At 41.5% G+C, this 24,618-nt stretch overlaps 1 protein-coding gene across 4 annotated transcripts in view; it reads right to left on the bottom strand.

Annotated features, from left to right (window-relative positions):
* The window catches only part of LOC129722088 (activated Cdc42 kinase-like), a 61,694-nt gene that overhangs the window by 2,181 nt on the left and 34,895 nt on the right, over positions 1–24,618 (bottom strand). The window contains exons 2-8 of one of the 4 annotated variants that reach the window (XM_055675320.1): positions 17,245–17,314; positions 15,712–17,152; positions 15,355–15,651; positions 15,023–15,302; positions 14,849–14,951; positions 14,443–14,782; positions 279–12,784 (exon numbers count right to left, since the gene is read on the bottom strand). In XM_055675320.1, coding sequence (XP_055531295.1) covers positions 10,979–12,784; positions 14,443–14,782; positions 14,849–14,951; positions 15,023–15,302; positions 15,355–15,651; positions 15,712–17,152; positions 17,245–17,314 — 4,337 coding nt within the window. In that variant the 3' untranslated portion in view covers positions 279–10,978. Of the gene's footprint in view, positions 1–278; positions 12,785–14,442; positions 14,783–14,848; positions 14,952–15,022; positions 15,303–15,354; positions 15,652–15,711; positions 17,153–17,244; positions 17,315–24,618 lie in introns of those variants that run through there. The other 3 variants (XM_055675321.1, XM_055675322.1, XM_055675323.1) reach the window with 3 other exon arrangements.

Raw genomic sequence — 24,618 nt, 5'->3', positions numbered from 1 at the left:
AGGATCAGGGAGACCAAATCGTAGCGCGTTCAGCGTTTTTTTTTTGTTCAGGTTAGAGGCCAAGGAGAGCGAGGGTTAAGTTGAAATCAAAAAACGTAAACGTGTAAGATTAATACAGAAAAACTAACAAAAGACAAAATTGAATCAGAACAAAAATCGAAATTAAGGCTAATTTAAAACAACAAATTTTTTTTTTGGGTTAGTGTTGGTTAGTTGATGATAATAAGAAGCCAAATTAGAAAAGTAATTAAATTAGGCGCAAAAAAACTCTGGTAATGTTCTGAAATTACTGAACCAAAAAGTGACGTCTTCGAGTTATCGAGAATCGGTTTTTATTGCTTCTAGTGACTAGCAATTTCATTCCATTCAGTTGTTTCACTGTCGCTTGTTTTGATCGATAGTTACAATAGTATTTATTTTTATGTCATAGCTGTTTTGTTGTTTAGCTTAATGTAAGTTATGTGTTTTTTTTTGTTAAGTTTAAATATCACTTTTAAGTTGGGTTCTCCCGCGAGCTTCCACTTCTCCCGTCTGCTGATGCAGTACCAGCTGGAAGCGAATTCCTGATAATATCCTGTCAACCTACCGGTGTTCTAATTGCGCGTTTCGATTCGAAACTGGAAACAAGTGTTTGTGTGTGTGTGTTTTTGTTCATCAATTCGTGTCTGTTTTGTGTGCCTGCTTATAGTCTAATCAGAAAGTCTTTTATTTCTTAACAACCAACAGTGTGATGTTTCTGATGATTTGTTTTTATCGGCTGGAAAGATCCGTTTCTTCGGAGAGTATCTAAAAATAGCATCAAACAACTATAACAACACGAACTTCATAAGAGGTTTTGTTTTTTTATCGTATGACGCTTCTGGACGCCATGAGCGAATGCAACGACGTTTCTACGTTTTTACTTGAGATAATGTTTGTGTGGCGGTTAAATTGAGAATTAAAAGGGACATAAGAATGATTGTACGACATATTCCCAGAAAACCCCCGGTAATCGAACAAATTTAGACGAAAATACTTGTTTTTTCAAATGTACTAAATTTAAGGAAAAATAACTTCTTCGAAAAAAATTAAATGAGTTAACCGTCAATCAATTTCTTCTATACTTAAAACAACTGAATAATCTCTAGCTGTGAGCAAGAGGCCGCCGCTTTCGATGGCGGGTCGGTGGCCCAAACCCGTTATTTGGTCAGCAACGCAGATGACCGAGATGTCACGTCCATAGAGAAGTAGTAAATGGGATCTACCAAAAAAATGAAGCACTTGTTGATTGTGAGCGCTCCAGGAACGTGAATTTCCGATGGAAGATTATGATTATAACTTTTTCTCATTGGGTATTTTCTATTAAACATTCAGGTGAAATTTGTTCAATGTGTATTGTTGACACTGTGTAAGTTGCACTCGGTTGCTAGTGCAATCGTTGCGAAGATGGATTCGGAAAAACAGAAGAGGCGTAGAGAAATTTTGCACACGGTAACTTTGAAATTTTGAATCTACGGTAACTCGCCTTTTAAATCGGTACAACGGCTGAACAGTACGTACCAGCAGTACACCTGTTCTAGTTGGCTAATAGACTCCAGTGTGGTGCAAAGCAGAACGCCCAGCAACTTCTAACGCAACCCAGGAAAGATCGGTGAACCGGTGGGAACTTGATCATATGCTGACAGAGAAGAGGGTGGGCTGTTCTCTTAGGAGCGCAGCTTGCCTGAGCGTCTGTTTTCCATTTTAGAGGCGGCTCAAACAGCGTCTGATCCGGAGCAGACAGCAGAATTCTGAAATACGGTGTTTCGCCTACTATATCCAAGACGGCAGCTCCGGCGCGAGACTAGGCATCCGCAGGCAGCCTAGGCAGCATGACGAAATATTGAAATACTACGAACAATCAAGAATTGAATACGGATCGGAACAATCGACAACGACCTAGGCGACGAAAAAAGGACGATGATTGGAAGCTCGGTACATATAGGTCGCTGAACGACCGAATTCTACTGGATCAGCTAGAACCCCGCCACTTAGACATCGTTGCGCTCCAGGAGCCTTGCCGGAAAGGAGAGAAGGTATGGAGGATTTGTGGACGCGGGGTACAGTACTACCAGAGCGGTGGCACAACCAATGAGATGGGTACCGGCTTTATAGACAATGTACACTGCCCTGAACGCTCAGATCGGTAGGGAAGACATACAAGCCGGTGATCGGCCCGCACAGCCTGCATACCATGACGAACGACAACGGCCAGCGATGCATCAACATCGGAGCTTTCTGAGGATTGGCAGTCCGAAGTACCCTCTTTCTCCGAAAGGGCTGGCAAACGAGTGGATGGAGGGAGTCGTATCATCTACAAGATATGTGGCAAACTAGAGTGCCGCAACAACCGAGGTATCTTGCCTATTAATGCCGCCTACAGATTACTCTCACAGATCATGTTCCATGATGTGCTACGTGCTTGTTTCGGGGATACTTTCGAGACCCTTTGAATCGCGCAGAGGGTTAAGCCAAGGTGAAGGACCTTCCTGTTTGCTGTTTAATATGGCCCTTGAGGGTGTGATCTGCAGGGCGAGCATTGACACAAGGAGCACGATTTTCACAAGGCCTGTTCAGTTTCTGGGATTCGCAGATGACTTTGACATCATAACACGTAACTTTGCAAAGGCGGTGGAGGAAACTTACGCCCGACTGAAAACCGGGCCGAACGAATCGGACTGCGAATAACAGCGTCGAAAATGAAATACATGCGAGCGAGAGGCTCCAACATCAGATTCCCAACTCAAGTCTCTGTAGACGGCGATGAGCTTTCGTGACCACCGACGATAACACCAGCAAAGAGATTCTGAGACGCATCCAGGCTATAAATCGTGCCTACTGTGGAAGATATTTCGATAGAGTCGAGTGCGACGACGCAGGAAGTTGACGCTGTACAAAACCCTGATAAGACCGGCAGTTCTATACGGAATCGGCACAACAACGCTTCTCGCGAAGGACCTTAACAGTCTTGGAATTTTCGAACGGGAGGTGCTGTGGAGTATCGACGGTGGAGTACAAACGGACGAAGGAGAACGGCGACGGCGCATGAACTACGAAATGCACGCGCTGCCTGGAGAGAACCCCATTGCACACCTGGCGAAAATTAATGGGTTGCGGTGGGCCGGTCACGTCGTTGGGGCGCCGGACGACAAACCTGTAAAATCTCTTCTCTTCAGCAACCCTGCCGGCACCAGAAATAGAGAGGCGCAGCGTGCACGATGGCTCGATCAGATCGAAGGAGACTTGCGACTTGCGGGTGATGAGACGCCTGGGGAACTGGCGAAACACAGCCCAAAACTGAGTAGCATTACGCCAACTTTATGATACAACACGAGCCACCACGACTTTCGTCTGATTGGTAAGGTAAGGTAAGAGCATTGACAGGAAAGAAAAAGGTGGCCAAAATGTATCTCCGTATAGTGTAAAGGATCACAAGGGAGTAGTTCAAGCTTTTAAGAAGAATCTGAACAGTTCAGGCTGAAAAACTTCATTTGAGTAAGACTTTCGTTCAAGATGCAAAAAAAATGAAGGATTACACACGTACAAAGTTCAGAAGGCGCCGAATCCCAATGAACGGCACGGTGACGAAAATACGTGCACAGAAGCTCTAGACCCCGAGAAACCACTTTGCCTCGTTATGGATGACGAGACATACGTAAAAGCAAACTTCCGGCAGCTTTCGGGGCTCCAGTACTTCACCGCTCATCATAAATTCGAAGTTCCTGAGGATGTTAGGAAGCAGAAGGTGTTGGCAAGTAATTTGCTCGTGTGGAAAGCGGAGTACCCCATTCGTGACAACGGGACGATGAATGGGCAGGTATACTTGAAGGAATGCCTCCAAAAGCGTTTACTCCCACTTCTGAGGTCACACAATGGTCCTAGCCGGATTTACGCCTCTGAACTGCGGCCAATTGATAAGTATGTACTGGGCCATCATGAAGCAGGCACTTCGGAAACATCCTAAGGAAGTAAAACCGAAGATAAAGAGAAAATGGATTTCCACACAAAAAACAGTGGGTCCAAACGTTATACAAGACCTTATGAGCAGTGTTAAGATGAAAGTTTGTGCATGGAGGTGAAAATTTGTTTTTCTAGGAGGCTGCTGGATATCTGTTTTTCGTGGCTCGATACAGTGCCAGTCCAGGTCACCAATATTGGTAAGATAAATCGTTACTATATGGAGACATCGACGAAGTTGGAGTATTCCAAACGAGGATCCACCAAGTTTGTTGGCTACAGCGCTGCCAATTGGAGAGGAGATCCTACAAGCAGAAGGTATCTCGTGGAACGTTAAAAAAGCAGCTAACAGTCGTATTGTCATACATGATCGTGTTTAATATTTTTTCGGGCAAGTGTTTTCCAAGGTAATTGCGAACAATTTCCCTCGGGAAAAATGTCGTACAACCTCTAGAAATGACCCGTACAGTGTATACTATCTCAACTGCAAAATGCTCTAACTTCATTCGCCAAAAAGGAGATAGTAGTTCGGTATATTTACGTATGCTAGTTGTAAATATACAGTTTCATAAATGTGTATTATTTCTTGTTTCTGGATAAGTAAAGTAAAGCTTTGTGCTTGTCTGTGCAACCAAACTTGCTCAGTACTGTTGCGTACAGCGACTCGATTTGGTCTCATAACGCTAATGTGTATTATGTATTGTTTGGATAAGGCAATCCACGGGTGACGTTTTTTTGCTTGTACGTTTGTTATTGTTGCTGTTTTTCAAACTGTAAAATCAAAACACGGCCAAAACCGAAATCTTTTAATGTCGGCAATAATATCAAAAGTGATTTTATATTTTTGTATTTAGGATTGGCCCTCGCGATACTAGAGCTACCGACAGGGGCGGACGAAGGCTGATTTGAGCTGCAAGCGAAGACTGATTTTGCCGCCCCCCTTCCCCCTACGTTTCCGACATATCAATTTCTTGAGGCACCTGTCTTTCTATCGATATCATCGACAAGCCACACAAACGTTCTTGCGACAAGGTCGATCGTAAATTCGTCTTTATTAGTTTTAATTTTGAGAAACTTCTCTCGCCACTTGCTACACTAATGGGTAAAGTAAGTAAAATTCTCAAAGATACAAAAATGTTTGTAAAAGTTTCAATCAGTTGATTTTTTGTAATGTAGTTTAACACATTCAATGGAGTCGGCTGGCAACATAGGTGACAGAAAAACAAGTTCTTGGTTCATTTCATGTCCATCGATGTCACACTCTTTCTTGTGTGTGAGGATTTTCTGTAAATGTAGACAACTTTTCTCTAACTGATCTGTACTACAACCCATTAAACTGTGAATATCATACAAGAAGCTGAAATTGTCATTGTGATTTTTCATTAGCTGGAATCGATCCTTGAACGATGCAATAGCTACATCCAATACAGAATAGAAGAAATTCACTTTGAAAGAGAGTATTTCTGATGTAATTGGTTCATCTGACTGTTCGGATGCAAACTGTTTCTTTATCATTCTCGGCCAAATTCGTGTTTCTATTTGAAATTCCGGATTTACTTCTAAAATGTCGGCAAGTTCTTTAGCATCAGTAATGACTATTCAGACCTTCTTCACTTTTCATACTTTCCAAAAAGTTTTGAACGATGCCTATCAAGTCTATAGTGATTTCTAGAATGCTATTTATTTTTTGAAGGTACCTACTTGCTCACTAAATTGATTTTGAACAAAATTGAATGCCAAGCTACTAAACTGCATAAGAATCTGAATTTTTTCGCTAGGCTTTAAGCAGTATTTCTTGCAAACGCATCTTGCTTTAGATCCTCGCTTGCTTCATATAAGGCATAATAAATTTCTCCTATATTAAACCTCAAGGGAGTAACAGCATTTTTTTTTTATTTTTTTTATAGGGGGATTTGTTAGTAGCTTAAGTATTTATGATAAATAATAGTAAATAATGAGTATGTGTGTCCAATCACAAATGGTGACTTCTCAACACTGTTAGTAATTTGTAATTTTAATTGTTAGGATTTGTTTGCTTTCGTAATTAGGACTTATCATTCGTAGGGATTTAATCCTACTTGTCAAGAAAGGAAAGTAAACTTACAACTTACTTAAATGCTAACTTATTGGCTATAAAGAGAGCTTATCGTAGCAATTGAGGATTGCAACGATTTTTGTCGAAAATTGTTAATAATTTTATTTGACATAGCTTCTAATGGTTCAACACCAGTAAGTCTATGTAATTCGAGTGTACCAAACCAAGGAGGACGCTTCAAAATCATTTTCAGAATATTATTCTGAATCCTTTGGAGCGTTTACTTCCTTGTTGAACAGCAACTTGACCAGATCGGTACAGCATAAAGCATTGCTGGTCTAAAAATTTGTTTTTAAATCAAAAGTTTGTTCTTTAAACAAAGTTTAGAATTCCTGTTAATGAGAGGATATAATCATCTCGTATATTTGATGCACTTGGCTTGTATACTCTCAATGTGCTCTTTGAAAATGAGTTTTTATCGTAAATTAGTCCTTACCTTACCTTACCAACCTTGTCAGACCAACTTAAAATAACCTCATTCATCTTGACAACGTGATTATTGTTTGGCTTGAGGAAAGAAGCCCTAGGCTTATGAGGAAAAATTATCATTTGAGTTTTAGAAGCATTGGGAGAGATTTTCCACTTTTGCAAGTAGGAAGAAAAAATATCTAAACTTTTCTGCAATCGACTGCATATGACACGAAGACTTTTTCCTTTTGCGGAAATGCTTGTGTCATCGCAGAACAATGACTTTGTGCATCCTGGAGGTAAATCAGTAAGATCTGAAGTGAATATGTTATACAGGACTGGGCCCAAGACAGAACCTTGAGGTACACCTGCTCTGACAGGAAATCTATCAGATTTTAAATTCTGATAGATAACCTGCAGAGTTCGATCAGTAAGATAATTTTTCAAAATTTTGATTGGAAAATTAAAAGTTTGCAATTTCGCAATCAAACCTTTATGCCGAACACTGTCGAATGCTTTTTCTATGTCTAAAAGAGCAGCTCCAGTGGAATAGCCTTCAGATTTGTTAGCTTGTATCATATTAGTAACTCTGAGCAATTGATGAGTAGTGGAATGCCCATGGCGAAATCCAAACTGTTCATTTGCAAAAATTGAATTTTCGTTGATGTGTGACATCATTCGGTTAAGAATAATTCTCTCAAACAGTTTACTTATTGAAGAAAGCAAACTGATTGGTCGGTAACTTGAAACTTCAGCTGGATTCTTGTCCGGCTATAAAATTGGAGTAATTTTTGCATTTTTCCATAATTTGGGAAAATATGCAATTTTGAAGCAGCAATTGAAAGTTTTCACTAAAAATTCCATTGTGCTCTCAGGGAGATGTTTGATTAGTATATTAAAGATTCCATCGTCACCAGGTGCTTCCATATTTTTGAAATTTTTAATAATTGATTTAATCTCATTCAAGTTAGTTTCAATTATTTCTTCTATTATTTCAATTGGACTCACAAAATTCAAATTTGAGTTATGAACACTCTAAAACTGCTGAGCAAGTCTTTGAGCCTTTTGTTCATTGGATACAAGAAAACGTTCACCATCTTTAAAAACTGGAATAGGCTTTGAAAGTTTCTTAAGAATCTTCGACAGCTTCCAAAAGGGTTTTGAATATGGTTTCAATTTTTCAACTTTAGTCTCAAAATTTTGATTTCTCAGAAGAGTAAATCTATGTTTAATCTCTTTCTGTAAAACTATATAAATAGTTTTAAAAACAGGGTCACGAGAACGTTGATATTGACGTCTGCGGACATTTTTCAAACGAATTAGAAGTTGAAGATTTTCGTCAATTATTGGTGAATCAAATTTCACTTGAGCCTTTGGAACATAATAATTCCTGGCATCAACAATTGCACATTTTAATGCTTCCAAAGCGGAATCAATATTCACTTCGTTTTGCAAATCAAACTTATTATTGAAATTTCTCTCAATATGAGTTTTGTATCTTTCCCAATTAGCCTTGTTATAATTAAAAACAGAGCTCATACATGACTTTGATCTGTTAGCACCAAATCAATGTTGGTGGGTTTCTTACAGAAGAAAAGCATGTAAGAATATTCTGAGACAAAATAGAATAGTATCCTGAAGAACAATCATTGTTCGTTCAGAGGTCGACTGTAGATTTTCAATATGTGGTGATTACGGCTTAGCAGACTGCTAAGCCGTAATCACCACATATGAACAATCATTGAATAAAATTTTGCCATTGGAATTACTTTGAGAATTATTCCATGAACGATGTTTAGCGTTAAAATCGCCGATTATGAAAAATTTCGAACGATTTCTGTTGAGTTTTTGTAAATCACCTTTAAAATAATTTTTGAGCTCGCGTGTGCATTGAAATGGTAAATATGCTGCGGCAATAAATAAAATCCCAAGCTCAGTTTGAACTTCAATTCCCAAAGTTTCAATAACTTTCGTCTCAAGATGGGGAAGAGCACGATGTTTGATTCGGCGATGAATAACAATTGCAACTCCACCGCCGGAACCCTGAATCCTATCATATCTATGAACCACGTAATTGGGATCATATTTTAATTTTATGTTAGGTTTCAAAAATGTTTCAGTAATAATTGCAATATGCACATTATTTACTGTTAAAAAATTAAAAAGCTCATTCTCATTGGCCTTCAATGAGCGAGCATTCCAATCCAAAATTTTGATCGGTTTATTTAAAATCATTGCTAAATTTTAAATTAGAAACAATTTTAATAGTAAAATTTGTGCCTATTTGAATGGCTTCAAACATTGATTTTGCCTGCAACATGGCGTTCATAAGATCGAACATTGCTTGTTGCAGAAAAGAAAGTTTACCTGCCGTAATAGGCCCCAGGCAGTTGACATTAGAAAAAATATTTTCGGTAGCAATATTAGCTGGGGTAATAAGTGTACAATTATTTTCTAGCTTGTTTTGCTTACCCATATTAGCGGTCATTTTCGAACTACCAACATTAGGCGGTAGAATGTTCGAACTACCTGTAACCTGTGCATATGTTAAACGGGTATGCAAAGAAGTAGGTAAACTATGCGTCACTTTCGAAGTTTGTTTTGAATTTTGCTTACCTTGCCTTGCCCTAACAATTGCTAAACGGGCTGGGCATTGATAAAATTTCGACATATGGTTGCCGTTACAATTCGCACAGCGAAAATTTTTACTCTCTTTCACAGGACATGTGTCCTTTTTGTGAGAAGAGTCTCCACAAATGAGACATTTTTGGTCCATGTTACAGAACTTTGAACCATGGCCATAACGTTGGCAAATACGGCATTGGGTGATATGCTTTTCACCTCCGCCAAACTTCCTATAAGCTTCCTATTTTATACGCACGTTATATAAAGCATGTGCTTTTTCAAAAAATTTCAAGTTATTAACCTCACTGCGGTTAAAATGAATTAAATAGTTTACAAGGGAAATTCCAGTTCGCTGACTGTTTTCGTCTCGTGATTTTTGTAGGGGACTTTCCCAACGCGTTCCACTCAGAGGCTTTACCTTAAGAGAAGTGATGTGTTTTTTGAGAACACTCCAACGATGAGTTGATGCAGAAAAGAAGTTGAAATTTTCTTGCACGACACTGAAAAAGTCTACTGCATCAAAACATGACTTGGCACCATCGTTAACAACAAGATTGAGAGAATGGTTGCCGCATGGAACGGATTGATTTTTACAAAAATTGATTTTTACAAAAAAAGTTCAAGAGATTATACCAGATCTCGACGTTTCATGCATTTCTAAAACCATTTTTTTCAATATCGAACATTTTACAAACTACCTGTGCATTTTTTATCGGCCGAAAAAATTAAACTTTGACTGCTTTGAGCCACCACTTTTCGAAGTCCGACTGAGCTGAAATTTTGCAAGAAGACTGTGACATGTGGAGTGTGAGTACAACGTTAGTACATAAAAATGTGGATGTAGTTATTTGTGTGAGTGCGCGATATTTGCATTGAAAAGTTCTGTATCACTAAGCTCGAAGCTCTGACAACAAACAACTTTCCCCAATAGCACAAAATATTACTTTTAATAAATTATTACTTTGGTTCACGATAAAGTCTCACGAGCTCTATCAAGTATGTAGTTCGTAAGGCCATCACCTTTCGCATCCTGCAAATTGTATGGCACATGTCTGGTTGCGTCGTACGTGAATGGAAATGCTGCTAGCGAGAGAAAAAAATTCCTCGTCGCTTAAAAAATAAGCACACGCACTAGCCGTCTGTTTGCCGCCCCTCGATGATTGACGAGCAGGCGACCGCCTGCTTCGCCTACGCGTTAATCCGCCCCTGGCTACCGATCGGATAACATTTGTTTTTCACGCTTCTGGATCCGGATTGCATCCAAGTTGAGACCGATCGAACATACCTAAAGCTGTCATAAGTTGAAAACAGACTGAAATCAGCTGATCGCAACTGTCTCGTGGATTGCCTTATTGAGTTGAAATGTGTGTAAGTGTGTCTGTGTGTATTTAATGTCTTCTGTCTACTAACAACATTCTAATACGTAACGCGTCTTGTTGAAAAATTTGTTGAACTCTGAGCATGCTTCATAATATAGGTTTCTGTTCTGTTACATGCATATTTAGTAGTTAAGTTTTTCTTCATATTTGTTTACAATATTGACCCTGCAGCTGTGTTGTGTTGTAATCAATATATTGGCTTAGCCTTTCTAGCTTCATCGAATAAATAGTAGTTTTCCTTTTCTGTAATTCCATTCAAGCCTCAGTATCAGCATCCGAGTTTCATCTAGCAGTAAAAAAGCTCCAACAGCCCCTCATCAACGTAGTCCACTTTTCCCGAAGGGTCCCAGGAAATCGACATGCTAAAGTGAAGATCGTTCGTAAAACTAAAACTCCAAAAGACATCTCGTGCTGGACGGATAGGAGCTGATTCTCGGGTCTAGCATCAAACGATCCTCACTTCGCCGCCACTGGCGCCCTTCTGGTGCGGGTACCCTCACGGTGCCGGACTGGGCGGCATCCCGGGTACAAACTCGCGCCGAAAGTCGACCGAGTCTGTCTCGGTGGAGGAAGTTTCGCTCGAGTAGCGAACGTCGTTAGGTCCGCCGGTGCCGACAGTGACTACTGCTGCAGTAACTCCCCCGCCACCGCTGGAGCTGACCACCGAACCACCGTAGAGCTGTTTCTGCCGCCACAGCATGTCGTTGTGCTTCACGATGGCACCGTGAATCTTCTCCGGCCACTGGAAGGCCGGTTGGGGTTGCGAGGGTGCCGTAACCGTTGCTACCGACGCTACCGTAGAGACAGGTAACTGCGACGGCAGCTGATTCGATTGCTGCTGAGCAGTGAAGTAGCTTTGGGTGGTCGGACTCTTGCCGGTCAGCTTCGAAACGTCGAATTCCGAATAGAGAAAGTCTCGTTCGAGAGTTTTGTTTGCGTATGACGCTGGGGGAGGCGGAGTAGGAGTCGGATCGTTCGCGTACTTGGCCGGGGGTGGCGGAGGAGCTACTGAACCTCGTCCAAAGTCGTAAATATTTTCCTCATCGTCGTCATTGTCTGCGTAGTCGGTGTAGTTGAAAGGATAATTGTAAAACTGTCGATCACTGTTGTAATTATATTGGGGAGCACTTTTAATGCTGGCATTTGAGCCGTACAGCTTGTCCTGGCTGCTCGCGCTGTTACTATTCGAGCGTCGCTGCATGTACTGACGGCGTCGGCGCGAACTGAGCCTCGATCGAATATCACACTCCGAGTGGGCGTGGTTTCGATCGAGTTCACTCTCGCTACTGGAAGATGAACTGTCGATCATGCTGATAGGATTATAGCTGAGTCGTCTAAGATTTCTAGCTCGAATGCTCTTTGGTTTGTAGGTTATCACCTTACGGGAAGCAACTGTTTTCGGCTGTAGTGGAGCGTGTAAAGCATGCTTCGACTGGCAAATGTTCAACAACTGAGCCTCGATCGATGTCGGTGATTTCAGCTCGTAATTCTCGGTAAAAGAAAGCGAACGCTGTCGATTCTGTGCGCTGGAATCGTCATACTTTCTACCCTGCATTGGAGTATTATAAATCTGGTACAATTGATTGATCGATTGATTACTCGAGTTTGCAGTCTTTTTAACCGGAGATGACGCGAGCACTTGATTCTGCTGCTTACGCGTTAAATCCGACAGATACTCATTTTTCATATTATAATAATCCGACCGGCCCTGTCTTTTAGGATCGATCCCTTGACGGAACTTAAAATCTCTAATCGGAATCCCTTTCGGTGAGCGCAGCGTCCCCCCACTGCCGATCAGCTCGGAGTACAAATTCATTTCATATTGCTTCTTAGTGGGAGGACTTTTCCCCGTCACAGAAGAACCCCCACTTCCCCCACCACTACCACCTTTCTCCACCGGCAGTATCCTAGTGGTACTACTCTCCAGCGAGGAACCCCGAACCAGCGAACTAGCCGGAGGACTTTTCCGATACGGAACTCCACCGCCACTGCCATAACTTTCACCGAACAGCGTCTCCGCTGAGTCGGCCTTCTCCAACTCCTGATAGGTCTGCAAAAAGTCCAAGTTCAGTGCATTCAGCGTCTTCTCGATGTCCATCAGGTTCTCCCCTATTAGGTCACGCGTTTTCTTGTCAAAGTGGCGCCCATCGAGCGTTGCCGTCGATATATCCAAACCGAACGGTTTGCTAAGCAACTCTCGACTTTTCTCGAAGCAAAAATCCGACGATTTTTTATCGAACAGCGGTATCCGGATGTCGTTATTTCGATAACTTTCGATACCGGTCAGCGAACGGTAGCGCTGCTTTAGCGGGAAGTTTTTTTTTATCACCAGAGATTCAAGCAAATTAAAAGTAAAAAAATTAGGCGAATAAAAAAAACGAAACATAAGCGCCAAAAGTATCGTAAGTTGCACATGATTCCGATCAAATTGTTTCGTATATTTTGTTTTCATACGCAATGGGAGTTGTACACGAAAAAGAACACAGTAAAAATAAGTTAGTATAGTTTTTTTTCCACTAGAGGTTATGGTTGTTAAACTACAAATCGACCGTGTCATCAATGAACTAGAGAATGGGTTGTTGTAGCAATATACATATAGGGGTTGGTAATGTGGTTTGTTATGATTTGATGTACCACCCGATGAGCGTGAAATAGTGGTGTTGAATGTTCGATAGTACAGATACAGTAATGGCAGTGTGAACGAAAAGAGGAACAATAACCGAAAAAGGCAGAACGAAGCAAAACGGAACAACGAATAACAGCGGTATGGTTTGTTAGTAATGGGTTAAACAACGAACAATGATAAAATCGAATGAAAAATTATTCGAAACGAAAAAAAAAAATCAAAGCAAAACCAGAGATGGTTTGTACAGAATGACAACAGAGAATGTGTTGCACGATCACAGTTCAGTGGGAGGTGATTTTAGCGCGCGAAAAGTTAGTGAAGAAAGAAGAATAAATATAATCATATATATACGACGTGAATTATAAATGCTTGAATATACTAATTATATGGTGTGTTTGATGGGACACTAAAATATTCTTGAACTGTCCAATTTAAACAAACAAAAATATCCGCTAATGTTTTGGGAGATGGAAACACTAAGCAACTACAAAATGGATGACTGTGTTCTACGTACTACTTAGGACTATTTTTTTTATCTGTGCGGTACGGAAACATTGAGTTAAAGGTTGGCGATTATCACAAAGCCAAAACTCAACCGCGGTTCGTAACAGTCAAATCATAGCCAACAGTTTCACCGAAGAAAGTTTAATTTTATATCGTATATTTTTTTAGTTTGTAGTTAGGAATAAACCGTAACATATCTAGGAATGATGTCTAGCCATGAATAATGTTTACCAACGTTTTGTTTTAAGAAACGAAATATGTCCAGAAACTTGCGATTTCAAAAGATGGAGCGAATAATTATTAAAAACTGTATATGCTTCGTAACAACCGGAACGATTTTAGATTGAAACATGTTAGCAAAACATGTGAATTTCAAAAAGCAGAACATATTTGAATTAAAGTTATTGAAAATGGACCAGCTTTTGTTTGAAATTCATCTTTTAAAAAGTTGTTCCTTACTTGAAAATTACAATTATTACAAAAATTTTAATCTAAAAACAAAAAATAAAAATAATAAAAATAATAAAAATAGTTAATAAGGACTAAGTGGTATAATTGAATATCAGCACGTTACGTCATGTAGCGCTGTATAGAGAAACGTCTAATAGTTGCATTTGCAAGACTCGACTAGTAACTTTCGACATGACTTCAATGCCCCAGTACTATCCCACAGTTAAACAAAGCCCAACAAACAAAGTAACCGAAGTAAAACTCCAACATTTCCGTTACCGCACAGTGAACTAGCTTTTTGCCATACGAACAAAACGAACCAAGCCAGATCCCCAACCCTGCTCCCATGCAGATCCGCCGGAGCCGGGCGGTGTACTTACATGCAAGTCTGGCACATTCTTCGCCTCTTCGGAAAAGTTTCTCCTCTCGCGGTAAGCACTGGCGAACGTTCCGATACCGTGATGATGCCCGGACGCCGACGAAGCTAGATGGTCCTTGTCGGAGCCGCTGCCCCGGCTACCACTGGCCGAACCACCCCCGCCTCCCACTCCGGTCGAACCCGAACCGGAAGAGTGATGATGGCTGCTGCCGGCGCTGCCTCCGCTGCCACCACTGCCACCGCCGCCCACGACACCATGAATGTGCGGAAAGCGGAAGCTAAACTTGCGCTTCGGACTGGACGTCTGCTGGCTCGAGTCCGAAACCAGGTCGGTCATCGATCTGGAAATGTTACAAAGTTTACATCACTCACTGGACTGGAAGCAATGAAATTTGTGGCTATCTTACTTTGCGCTGATTTCATTGGCTATTTCGATGGCTTGATTCAGCAGCTTTTCATCCTTCACCGATATTGGCTTCACGGTACTTGTTCTCTTTTTCGATTTACTTCCTGCGAACATAAAGTTACGAACAGTTTTGTTTTGTTTTTGAGCTTGTATTGTGAGTGTGTATGTTACTAACCAGTTTTATTGTTAACAGTTCCAGAACTCGAGCTGTTTTTGCGATTTAGTTTGGATGATAGCTCGGTCAGCTCGTTTCGCTTGTTGGTGTTCTCGACATCGGGCGAAAGCGGTGGCAGCTGATGTTGCTGCTCGGTTGCCGTTGTCATCGACTTGAACATGTATTCCATTTCGTCCAGTAGTGAGGTGCCATGGTCGAACACCTTTTCCGTTGGTATATCATCGTCGGAAATTTCGTGATATTCGTGAGGATCTTGATGATTGTCTGACGATTTTGCTTCCTAGAAGCGAAGATGTGATGACAAACTGTAACGGCTAACGTGCTAATTTTACCTTAGTTTGATTGTGCGTGCTGGCGTCTCCGTTGACGTCGACATTAATGAACGGGTTGCTGTCCTTGAAGCCGCTGTTGCGAAAATCGAATGCACTAGCTAAACCACTGTCAACAGTGGAACGGTCGTGATTTTCGCCGGCATTAACGAAGCTTTGATGTCGGGTTTGCAGTGTTTCCGAAAAGTAACCACTGGCCGTCTGGATCGAGTCCGGGCTAGTGGGAGTTGGTGGCAGCAAAAGTGGCGTTTGTTCTAGATCTTCCGAAGGCTTGTATGGTGTTACGATCTGTCGGGGAAGCTAATCGAAAAGTCAACAGATGATAACTAAAAAAAAACTAGAAATCTTATTTTTACTCACATTTTGTGGACTGGCAAGGAAGGCTACATCACCAAAATAGGCACCATCGATACCCACGTGTCCCGTGTGTTTTAGGTCGTTCTGCGGTCGCGAGATCATATCGGTTCTTATCTTACGCTTGCTTGTACGTTCTGCAGTCCTGCTGAAGCTATCGCGATTGATCGACGATGGAAGACTGTCCAGATAGGCGACGGTATTTGCCGGATTGAAGAGTCCAGTTTTACCCGAGTTCAGTACACCCTTCCAGTAGGGAGAGTTGGTGCTCTTGTCCAGCACGGTGATGATTTCTCCCTGTCGATACAAAAGATAGTCCTTTTTCGGCTCGCTAAACGAGACAATGGTTTTCAGCTGCTCTGGCTTCATATCTGGCAGAAGCAGGTAGATTTCCGAGAACTTGGGTCGCTTTGCGGCATCATGCTGCCAACATTTCAACATCAGCGAATAGTATTCTTTCGGACAACATTCCGGTTTTTCTAAACGCTGATAGTTTGGTTCATCTATCGCTTCTAGAATCTGATGACCGGTTAGCGCTGCCCACGGTTGGAATCCGTAGGAGAAAATTTCCCATAGACACACTCCGTATGCCCAAACATCCGAGGCATTCGTAAACCGGAGAAAGTTTATGCATTCCGGAGCGCACCACGCAATGGGCAGCTTAAGATTCACATTAAAATTGGTTTGATAATAATCTTTGCCGACACCAAGCGCCCGCGATAATCCAAAGTCCGATATTTTCACCTTGTTCTTACTAAACACTAGAATATTTCTTGCTGCCAAATCTCTATGAATCAGTCGTTTGTTCTCTAGGTACATCATACCGTTGCAAATTTGTGCTGCAAACTCACACAGAGTTGGAACTGTCAGAAAGCTCACCCTTAAGCCGGGATCCTTGAGGCATTCCAGCAGCGACCTGAGATGAGCCAGCTCGGTCACTAGCATGAGCGACTCGGTGTCTAGCACCACGCCGTACAGTCGCACAATATTCTCATGCTCGATGGAGTGCATTATGGCTGCCTCCTTTAGGAACTCCATCGGATTGGACTGCATCCGCTCCCGGCAGAGGCACTTGATTGCCACCTGAATCCGCTCGGTGCCATTCGTCCAAACGCCCTGCTGCACGATGCCGAATTCTCCCGTTCCGAGCTGTTTGTTCACCGTGATGGCATCGGCCGGAATTATGTGCTTGTTGTTGGGAATCTTGCTGGGCGACGGGCAGGTTTTCAGCGGTTCCACCGTTGAAGGCGGACTACCGAGACCCCCTTCGTCTTTTTTCGGTGCGTGCAGTAGCCGTTTGATCTTGTTCAGGTAGCCGTGGGGAAAATACTTCTCGTAATACTTGCGCAGGCGGCGTATCTCCGGCCGGGACAGGCCGCACATCTGGCGGAGATCTTCGTCGGTGGCGTACTTCAGGTGCGCTATGGAGGTGATTTTCAGATCATTTCTAGCAGGGAAGATATGAAGCAGGGTGGAAGGATTAGTGGTAAATTTTGATTTTTTACGAATTCATTGGACAAAATAATATGTGAAGCTTACTTGAGTGAATTGTAGTACTGCTGCAGCTCCGATTCTACGAGGAACTCGTAGAGGTCCATCGTTTTTGTTTCTGGAAAAGGAAAGAAAAAAACATAGTTATTGAAGTAAAACTTTGATTGGGTTTCACGTGGTTTCAACAATTTGTTTTTGTTTCTTCACGTATTTCTCGTGTAAAAGCCAACCCCAGATTGTTTTTGATGCAAAAATGGCTTATCGTAACTAAATAATTGAATATGTAAAGTTGAGTAATTTGAAATGAAAATGGTCTCTCCCGGCTTTTCCATGAGGTAACCTTCATCCTCGATAAACTCAGGCCTGATTTGCTGTAATAATGTAAGCACTCAAGTATAGTTTTAACAATCTATTATTTGTTATTGCAAAAGCTTCACAAATTCAAAATATACGAAGTTGTTCTTAGAACTGTTTGTATATATGGAACATAAATCATAGAAGAGTTCCTGCTTTATATTGTTTGCTTTGCTTTAAGTGGTTCTCGAAGTGCGGTGGCCACCTTCAATCATAAAAGAGGCCTGCGGCTAGCACGTACATAAATAAAATGCAACCAATCTATAAAGCTCTTATCTGTCTCACAAACTAAAGTGGATGAAATATATATCCGCTCATATCTGCTCATTTCGAACCTCAAAGTGTCTGTAGCTAGCAGCGGCAATGATAATGGCAGAGCTTCCAACTGAAATCAAATTAAAGAGTTTAATATCGGTAGAGGAAAATTGTATTCAATGGCTCCAGGTGAAATTTCTAATATCAACAGTTGCTGGTGAATTGATATACCAAGTATCAGAAATAAGAAGACTGAAAAATTAAATATAAAAGAGGTAGATTTACATTTTTTATTGCATCCTCAGAAGATCTAACGCTAAACTAAATTCACTGAAATTTATTCTTAGGGTGTAAGATTGATCGCCCCTTCTATAACAGTTACGGATATTTTGTTTGGTGATACGCTTTGATTTCATGACTTTCTTAAGTTTCGACATTGTTTTATAAAAAAATAAAATAAACCCAACGCAGTGACGTAGTTCAGTCAATGGTCAATTCGAGATTTGTTGTTTATCGCATGACATAAACAGTAGACTGCCAATATAAATCGACTATTCGAATTTTGTTTAGCGGCAGGATCTTGAAAGTTTCGTCTCCTCGAGAAAAGTTGCTATGCAAAATTCCAGCTCAGTCATGCGGCAACCTGTTTCCCAGAGCCAGGTATAGCCATAAAATTAGATTCACACGTACAGACAGACATTCGATGTAACCTTCCGTTGCATAGTCTGGAATAGTATATTTCTCCGACATTCATTCACCGGGATAAAATTCTGATACTCGACACCTTGTTAACTCCGCTTACAATGGATCCTTTAATGTTCGTACGCATGAACTTGAAGTATTGAGCACCTTCTAGTCTGCCTGCTCCCCGTAAGGAGAGAGCGAAGCGACTCTCCAACGCACAAAAGCGCAGGTACGCGGCACACTCCAAGGGATGAAGCCAGAATGCTCGCGCTTCGATCCTCCAACCGGCCAGACCTGCAAGGTCAAGCTGCTGTTGAGTGGCAACGATCGGATGACGTCCCGTCACCAAACACCAGCGCCGATCGTCCGGCGGACAACAAATCTCGGGTCCCGAGACACTCCATGAGAGTTACCTTCAGGGAAATGGTTGAAGCTATTAGTATCACCATCGCCCTTGATGGCTATAATCACCCGAATCCACTCCGCCAGACTACTGGGGGGAGTACCTTCTTGAAAATCTTACTTCCAATGACGTCAATATATGCTATATAGGGAACAACCCGCTTTTACTAACGCCATAAGAGACGAGGTCCTCGTAGAGAGAAACTCAAAAAATGACATGTCTCTGACGAAACGAGCTTCACAGATCACCGACGTATCATCTTTGACATCGAAGCTATTCCTTTAAATAGCGAAACATTCAGGAACCCGAAGAAGACTACTTGGTTTTCGTTCAGGGAACCCCTGGATCAACTCCTGGATAGACGCACACCTGACGATCTGGATATTGCTGCACGTGATCTTGAATGCAGGATTACTGATGCCTAGTGGCAAGCTTACGTGTCGCGACGTGCCCTGGTGGAATGAAACGCTCAATAACCTCCAACGTGAGGCCAACCGCTTACCGACGAATACAGCGCGTCACTCACCAAGTGCAACGCTGAGCAGCGAAGGAAAAAAATCACCTCTAGCGATTAATGAATACATATAAAACAAGCCTAGGATGCGTTGAGATCGTCGTCAGTATGCGAAAAACAAAGTATCGGTGCTGGTGCACTCTTTTTGCTTTCCTCTTTACGATATATTTCTATTCATTAGTGTACACCACAATACGTGGTTCTCAATGTGCACAACTCGGTATATGAAGTTATTCGTCTCTGTTACAGAGAGCGATCAGAACTTGTTATATCCTTATTCTTTTGACTCATGAATATGATTTTTTGTCAGAAAAAGAAAGAAAATGACAGTGTATGCTCTCCTACTCTCGCTTAAACTCAACCGCTGCCGAAGTAGTTCCTTCCCCCACACATTCCCTCTCACCGCACCACACCTCTGCTGCTGTTCAGGCGACATGATTTTCTCCTGTTGCTATCCTTTCTTCCCGTAACTACCGGCCTATGGAGAGACAAACGCAACGATCGATTCGCTTCTCAGAGCTGATGTAGTCTAGTCATGTGTTTGTTTTCTCCCAGAAACCTATGCACGCTATCATCATTTCATCATGGGTTGAGAGGATTCGAGTTTAGTCCCGGCCTGTACACTTCGTGAAGTGCACAAGTGATGAATAAACGACGATTGCATCATATTCGTTTCGTTTCCATCACTGACGCTGAGCTACGTAAACCTAAAAGAAATTTTTATGTTTTGCGAGGGCATCCAAACGATACCCGAAGCCGTACGACTCTAGAAAGTGATGTCCATAGACCACATCAACGGTCAGGGCAGTTAAAAAAGAGGACGGCAATCTCACCTCCACACCTCTGCAATCACTGGAAATCACCGCAGGTTCTAATGAACACGCACTTCTCTGGGTCCACATGTATGTATATTTATTTTTTTATTTATTTATTTAACTTCAACTGACAAAGTCTAAATGAAGTGTGCAATGGGAAAAGCCGACTTGAGCTGATAACATCATAACCATTCTCAAATCGGCATAAAAACCCATTTTTAAATGAGGTGTACAGAGTTTACAATTACAGATCACATACAAAATTCAGTCAAGAATTATAAAAAGTAATAACACTATAACACATTTTTTACGATTAATCTAACATATCACTTCGAAGGATTCGGTTTTTAAAATGCTCTAGAGTTGAAGAAAAGTCAAACAAATGATATACATTATTGAAAATACAACACATCGCTTGAACTGGTTCATGTTTCCCATAGTCGGTTCGATGAAATGCAGGTCGAAGGAAGTCTCGAGATCTTAGAGGCCTCGAACCGACGTTTAAATTCAACAGTGACAGGAGCTCAGGAGCATCAATTTCACCCATTAGCAGTTTAGCGACGAAAACAGCTCTTGAAGCATTCCTCCGTTTGTTTAAAGTGTCGATATTCAACAGGTTGCATCTGTCTTCATATGGTGGTAGGTTTACTGTGTTAGACCAAGGAAGATGTCTTAGGGCGAATCTGATAAATCTGTGTTGTACAGCTTCTATTCTGGATTTCCAAATTTGTAAATGCGGGCTCCATACAACAGAGGCTGTGTCAAGAATGGAGCGTACTAGCAAGAAGTAGAGAGCTCGCAAGCAGTACGGGTCGCGAATGTCCTTGGCCATGTGCATAATGAAACCTAGGTTGCGGTTAGCTTTCGACATGATGCTAGAGTAGTGGTTCTGGAAAGTAAGCTTGGAATCCAGTTCCACTCCCAAATCTTTTACTACGTCACCTCTTCCAAGAGGAGCATCGTCGATTTTATAATTGAACAATAAAGGAGTTTTACATCGAGTGAAGCTAATAATGGAGCATTTGGAAACACTAATCGTAAGGTTGTTCAAGCGGCACCGTTCTGCAAACTGGTTAATAACATTTTATAATTGCTTGCAGTCTTCTAAACACCGTACAGCAAGAAATATCTTTAAATCGTCAGCATATAGTAGTTTACATCCAGATTGAATTATAAAACAAACTTCGTTAAAAAATATAAGGAAGAGTAACGGTCCTAAGTTGCTACTCTGTGGAACTCCAGACTGGTTGCAGAAGGTACGAGATTCAGTGGATCCAATCTTCACTGAAAGGCTGCGGTTTGTCAGGTAAGTATGTAGCCAACTAACAAAACCGTCAGAAGCACCGAGTCGGCTTAGTTTCCGTAACAATATGTGGTGGTCAATGCGGTCATAAGCCTCTCTAAGATCTGTGTACACTGTGTCAACTTGAGCATTTTCCTCTATTTTCTTAATGCAAAACGAGCAGAATTGAAGCAGGTTTGTGTTAATCGAGCGTTTGGGAAAAAAACCGTGCTGTTCTATTGCGATGTACGATTTCACTTTACTAAATAAAAGCTCACCCACGAGAATCTCCAACAGTTTCGACCCGGCACACAGAGATGTGATTCCGCGGTAATTCGTAATGTTGCATTTATCTCCTTTTTTATAGACTGGGAAGATATATGATTTTTTCCAAGATTCAGGAAACTTATTCTGTAAAAGTGACATATTACAAATTTTTTGTAGTGGCTTGCATAACACTTCAGCACATTTTTTGAGTACAATTGACGGTATTCCGTCCGGCCCCGATTTATTAGACGTCTTAAGCTTTAACCGTATAACCGAACAACCAACGTCGGTCAACAGGGTCCGAGGCCAGGGCGTACAGCGACCCACGACTCAACTCTACTCTCTCGAAGGTTGTTCACGGAAGTTTCAATCAATTGGGCATTAGGCTCCATTGAACCTATGAAATCTCCAGGACCAGATGGCATTATATCCATCTTTATAGAGAATCTTTTTCGCGCAAGCTTCACCCTGGGCTATATTCCAGTTGGCTGGTAGAAAGTGATGGTGATTTTTATAGCGAAGGTAGAAAGGAAAGACAAAACACTAACTAAGACCTTCAGGCCCATGAGACTCACATTTACACTTCTGAAGTTCTCTGAATGGATAAAATTGCAGATAGCCTATTTTTGCAATGAGGTTCTCTAGGACTAATCACTATATTAGAATAGCACACTTACCAACCTGTTAAATCGACTGAAACTGCTCTTCATGACATAGTGACTCTTATCGAAAAGTCGCTGAAGTATAAAGAGACCGCGCTATGTGCTTTTCTTGATATTGAAGGCGCTTTTGACAATACATCCTATGCTTCGATCAATACATCTCTCCTGAAGAGGGGAGTTGATAACACTACAAGGAACTGGATTCAGAATATGCTCTCGAGTAGACAAATCACAGTTACATTGGGAGATGCTTCAATCACCGTCTCAGCGACAAAAGGCTGTCCAAGAGTGGCTGTACTCTTCCCCCTGCTTTGAACGCTGATGGTCGATGCACTATTAAACAAGCTCACCCAGCTTGGCTATGAGATTGTTGACTATGCCGTCAACCGCCATCAGGCGACACTAGATATTACCCTGAGTTGGTGCACTCAAGAGGTGCTGAACCTAAATCCTGCTAAAACAGTTACTCTACCCTTCACCAAAAGAAGGAAACACACTCTGGCTCCTTCACTGAATGGGTGTTTACTGACCTTCTGTAAAGAAGTCAAATTCCTGGGTATTCTTCTGGACAGTAAGCTGAATTGGACGGCCCAAATTGACTACCCAGTCGAAAAAGCTATGACGGTAATTTGGTCTTACAGCACACTACATATTTAGCAAAACCTGGAGATTGGAACCACAATTGGCTCTCTGGTCCTACATAAAGGTAAATGAAGTGACAACCCAACCCTGACCGGTATTCACCAAACTTAATCCTACATGATCCTTACTCAAAAGCATATGAGAAATGGGAGGGCAGCAGGGCTGGTAGCAGGTCTTTTTTTAGAGACTTGGTCTCTATTTTAAAGCTATTCTCTAAAAAACCTCTTTTTTCAACGAAAGGTCTCTAAAGTCTCTTTTTTCTTCTAAAATGGTCTCTTTTTAACCTAAAAGTCTCTTTTTTGATTTTTCGTTCAAATCATCAGTCGAGGTTGGAAGGAGTATCTGTTGTGCTACAGGAAACGACATCACAAATAAGGACGCCCGACAGAATTCAAGGAAATATCCTGAAAAGAAAGGCTCTTTCATCCCAAGCTACTTTTTCGAAGCGACCAAAAAAGTAGTTGCCAGTGTGCTAGAAGTACTTTGCTTTTATGTGATGCGGATGCAAATCCCAGGTACATTCCGTTTCGAAATTTAACCTTGTGTTTTTATTTGACACAGATTTCGCTGCCCATCGTTATATTGTACAATACAATTGCGCGGTTAAAACTTTGACAACTGTCTTGTGGTGCCCCAGGTACACTGCATAAATATTGCTGTATCGATATTTTATCGATATCAGTGCTTGGTTTGTAAGTGACAAATGCGCCACATAGCGGGGGCATTGACACTTAGTGGTAAATGACGGTTGCAAGTCTTTACACATCTTTTGAAAAGAAGATGAACGTCTGTTCTCTGTATCCCGCCTTCTCTGCACTCTGGTATCGACGATAAAAAATAAGCGTTGTTCACATCGGTTTTTGCTTTTTGTCACTCTTTTGTTCGCGCACAATTTTCTTTTTTTTTCGTTTTTCTGAAATTCTGGTGTATTTGGAAAATTTTCTGTTCTGCCAAATGGAAGGACGATCCATCAACCTCCAGGAATATGATATGGTTCTGAATGAATTTGGCAGCATCGCATGGCATGGTGAAGGTAGCGTGCTGCTCTATAACAAATCGAGTAAGCATTTTGTCTATGCTGACCAGACGTACCGTTTTGAACGGGATGGTATCGTTTTTAAACAATTTTCAACCGTCCCGTCTTATTGCCGTTTTGTACTTACTCGTTGAAAATTTTTCTGGTAAAGCTTCAGTAACAGAGTTCATGACAAATGCAAATCGTTGGGTTCAAATATTTTACGAAATGGAAAATATGTTTTGTTTGTTTTATTGAGTACATGTCGTGCTTTGCTGGTAGTTTTCATCATCACCCGCGTGTTATGATCGTATTGACCACCCCTTTGGCATCGCGCCATGTTTCAAGGGCTAACATCTCAACATATGTGTAAACGAGATAGCATATCACCACCTCTTTTCATACATCTTTATCTTACTGCTGACAGCGGGCACAAATTAACTTGAGCCCAGGACATCAGTTCATTGTCATTCACTGTTACTCGGTATAGGGATGCCAATGGCTCGGTTTTGACAGATACGTTGTAATA

Source organism: Wyeomyia smithii, chromosome 2 (assembly GCF_029784165.1).
Source record: "Wyeomyia smithii strain HCP4-BCI-WySm-NY-G18 chromosome 2, ASM2978416v1, whole genome shotgun sequence".
NCBI classification, from domain to species: domain Eukaryota; kingdom Metazoa; phylum Arthropoda; class Insecta; order Diptera; family Culicidae; genus Wyeomyia; species Wyeomyia smithii.
Note: the sequence above shows the minus strand (reverse complement) of the source record. Positions and strands in the feature narration are given on the sequence as shown.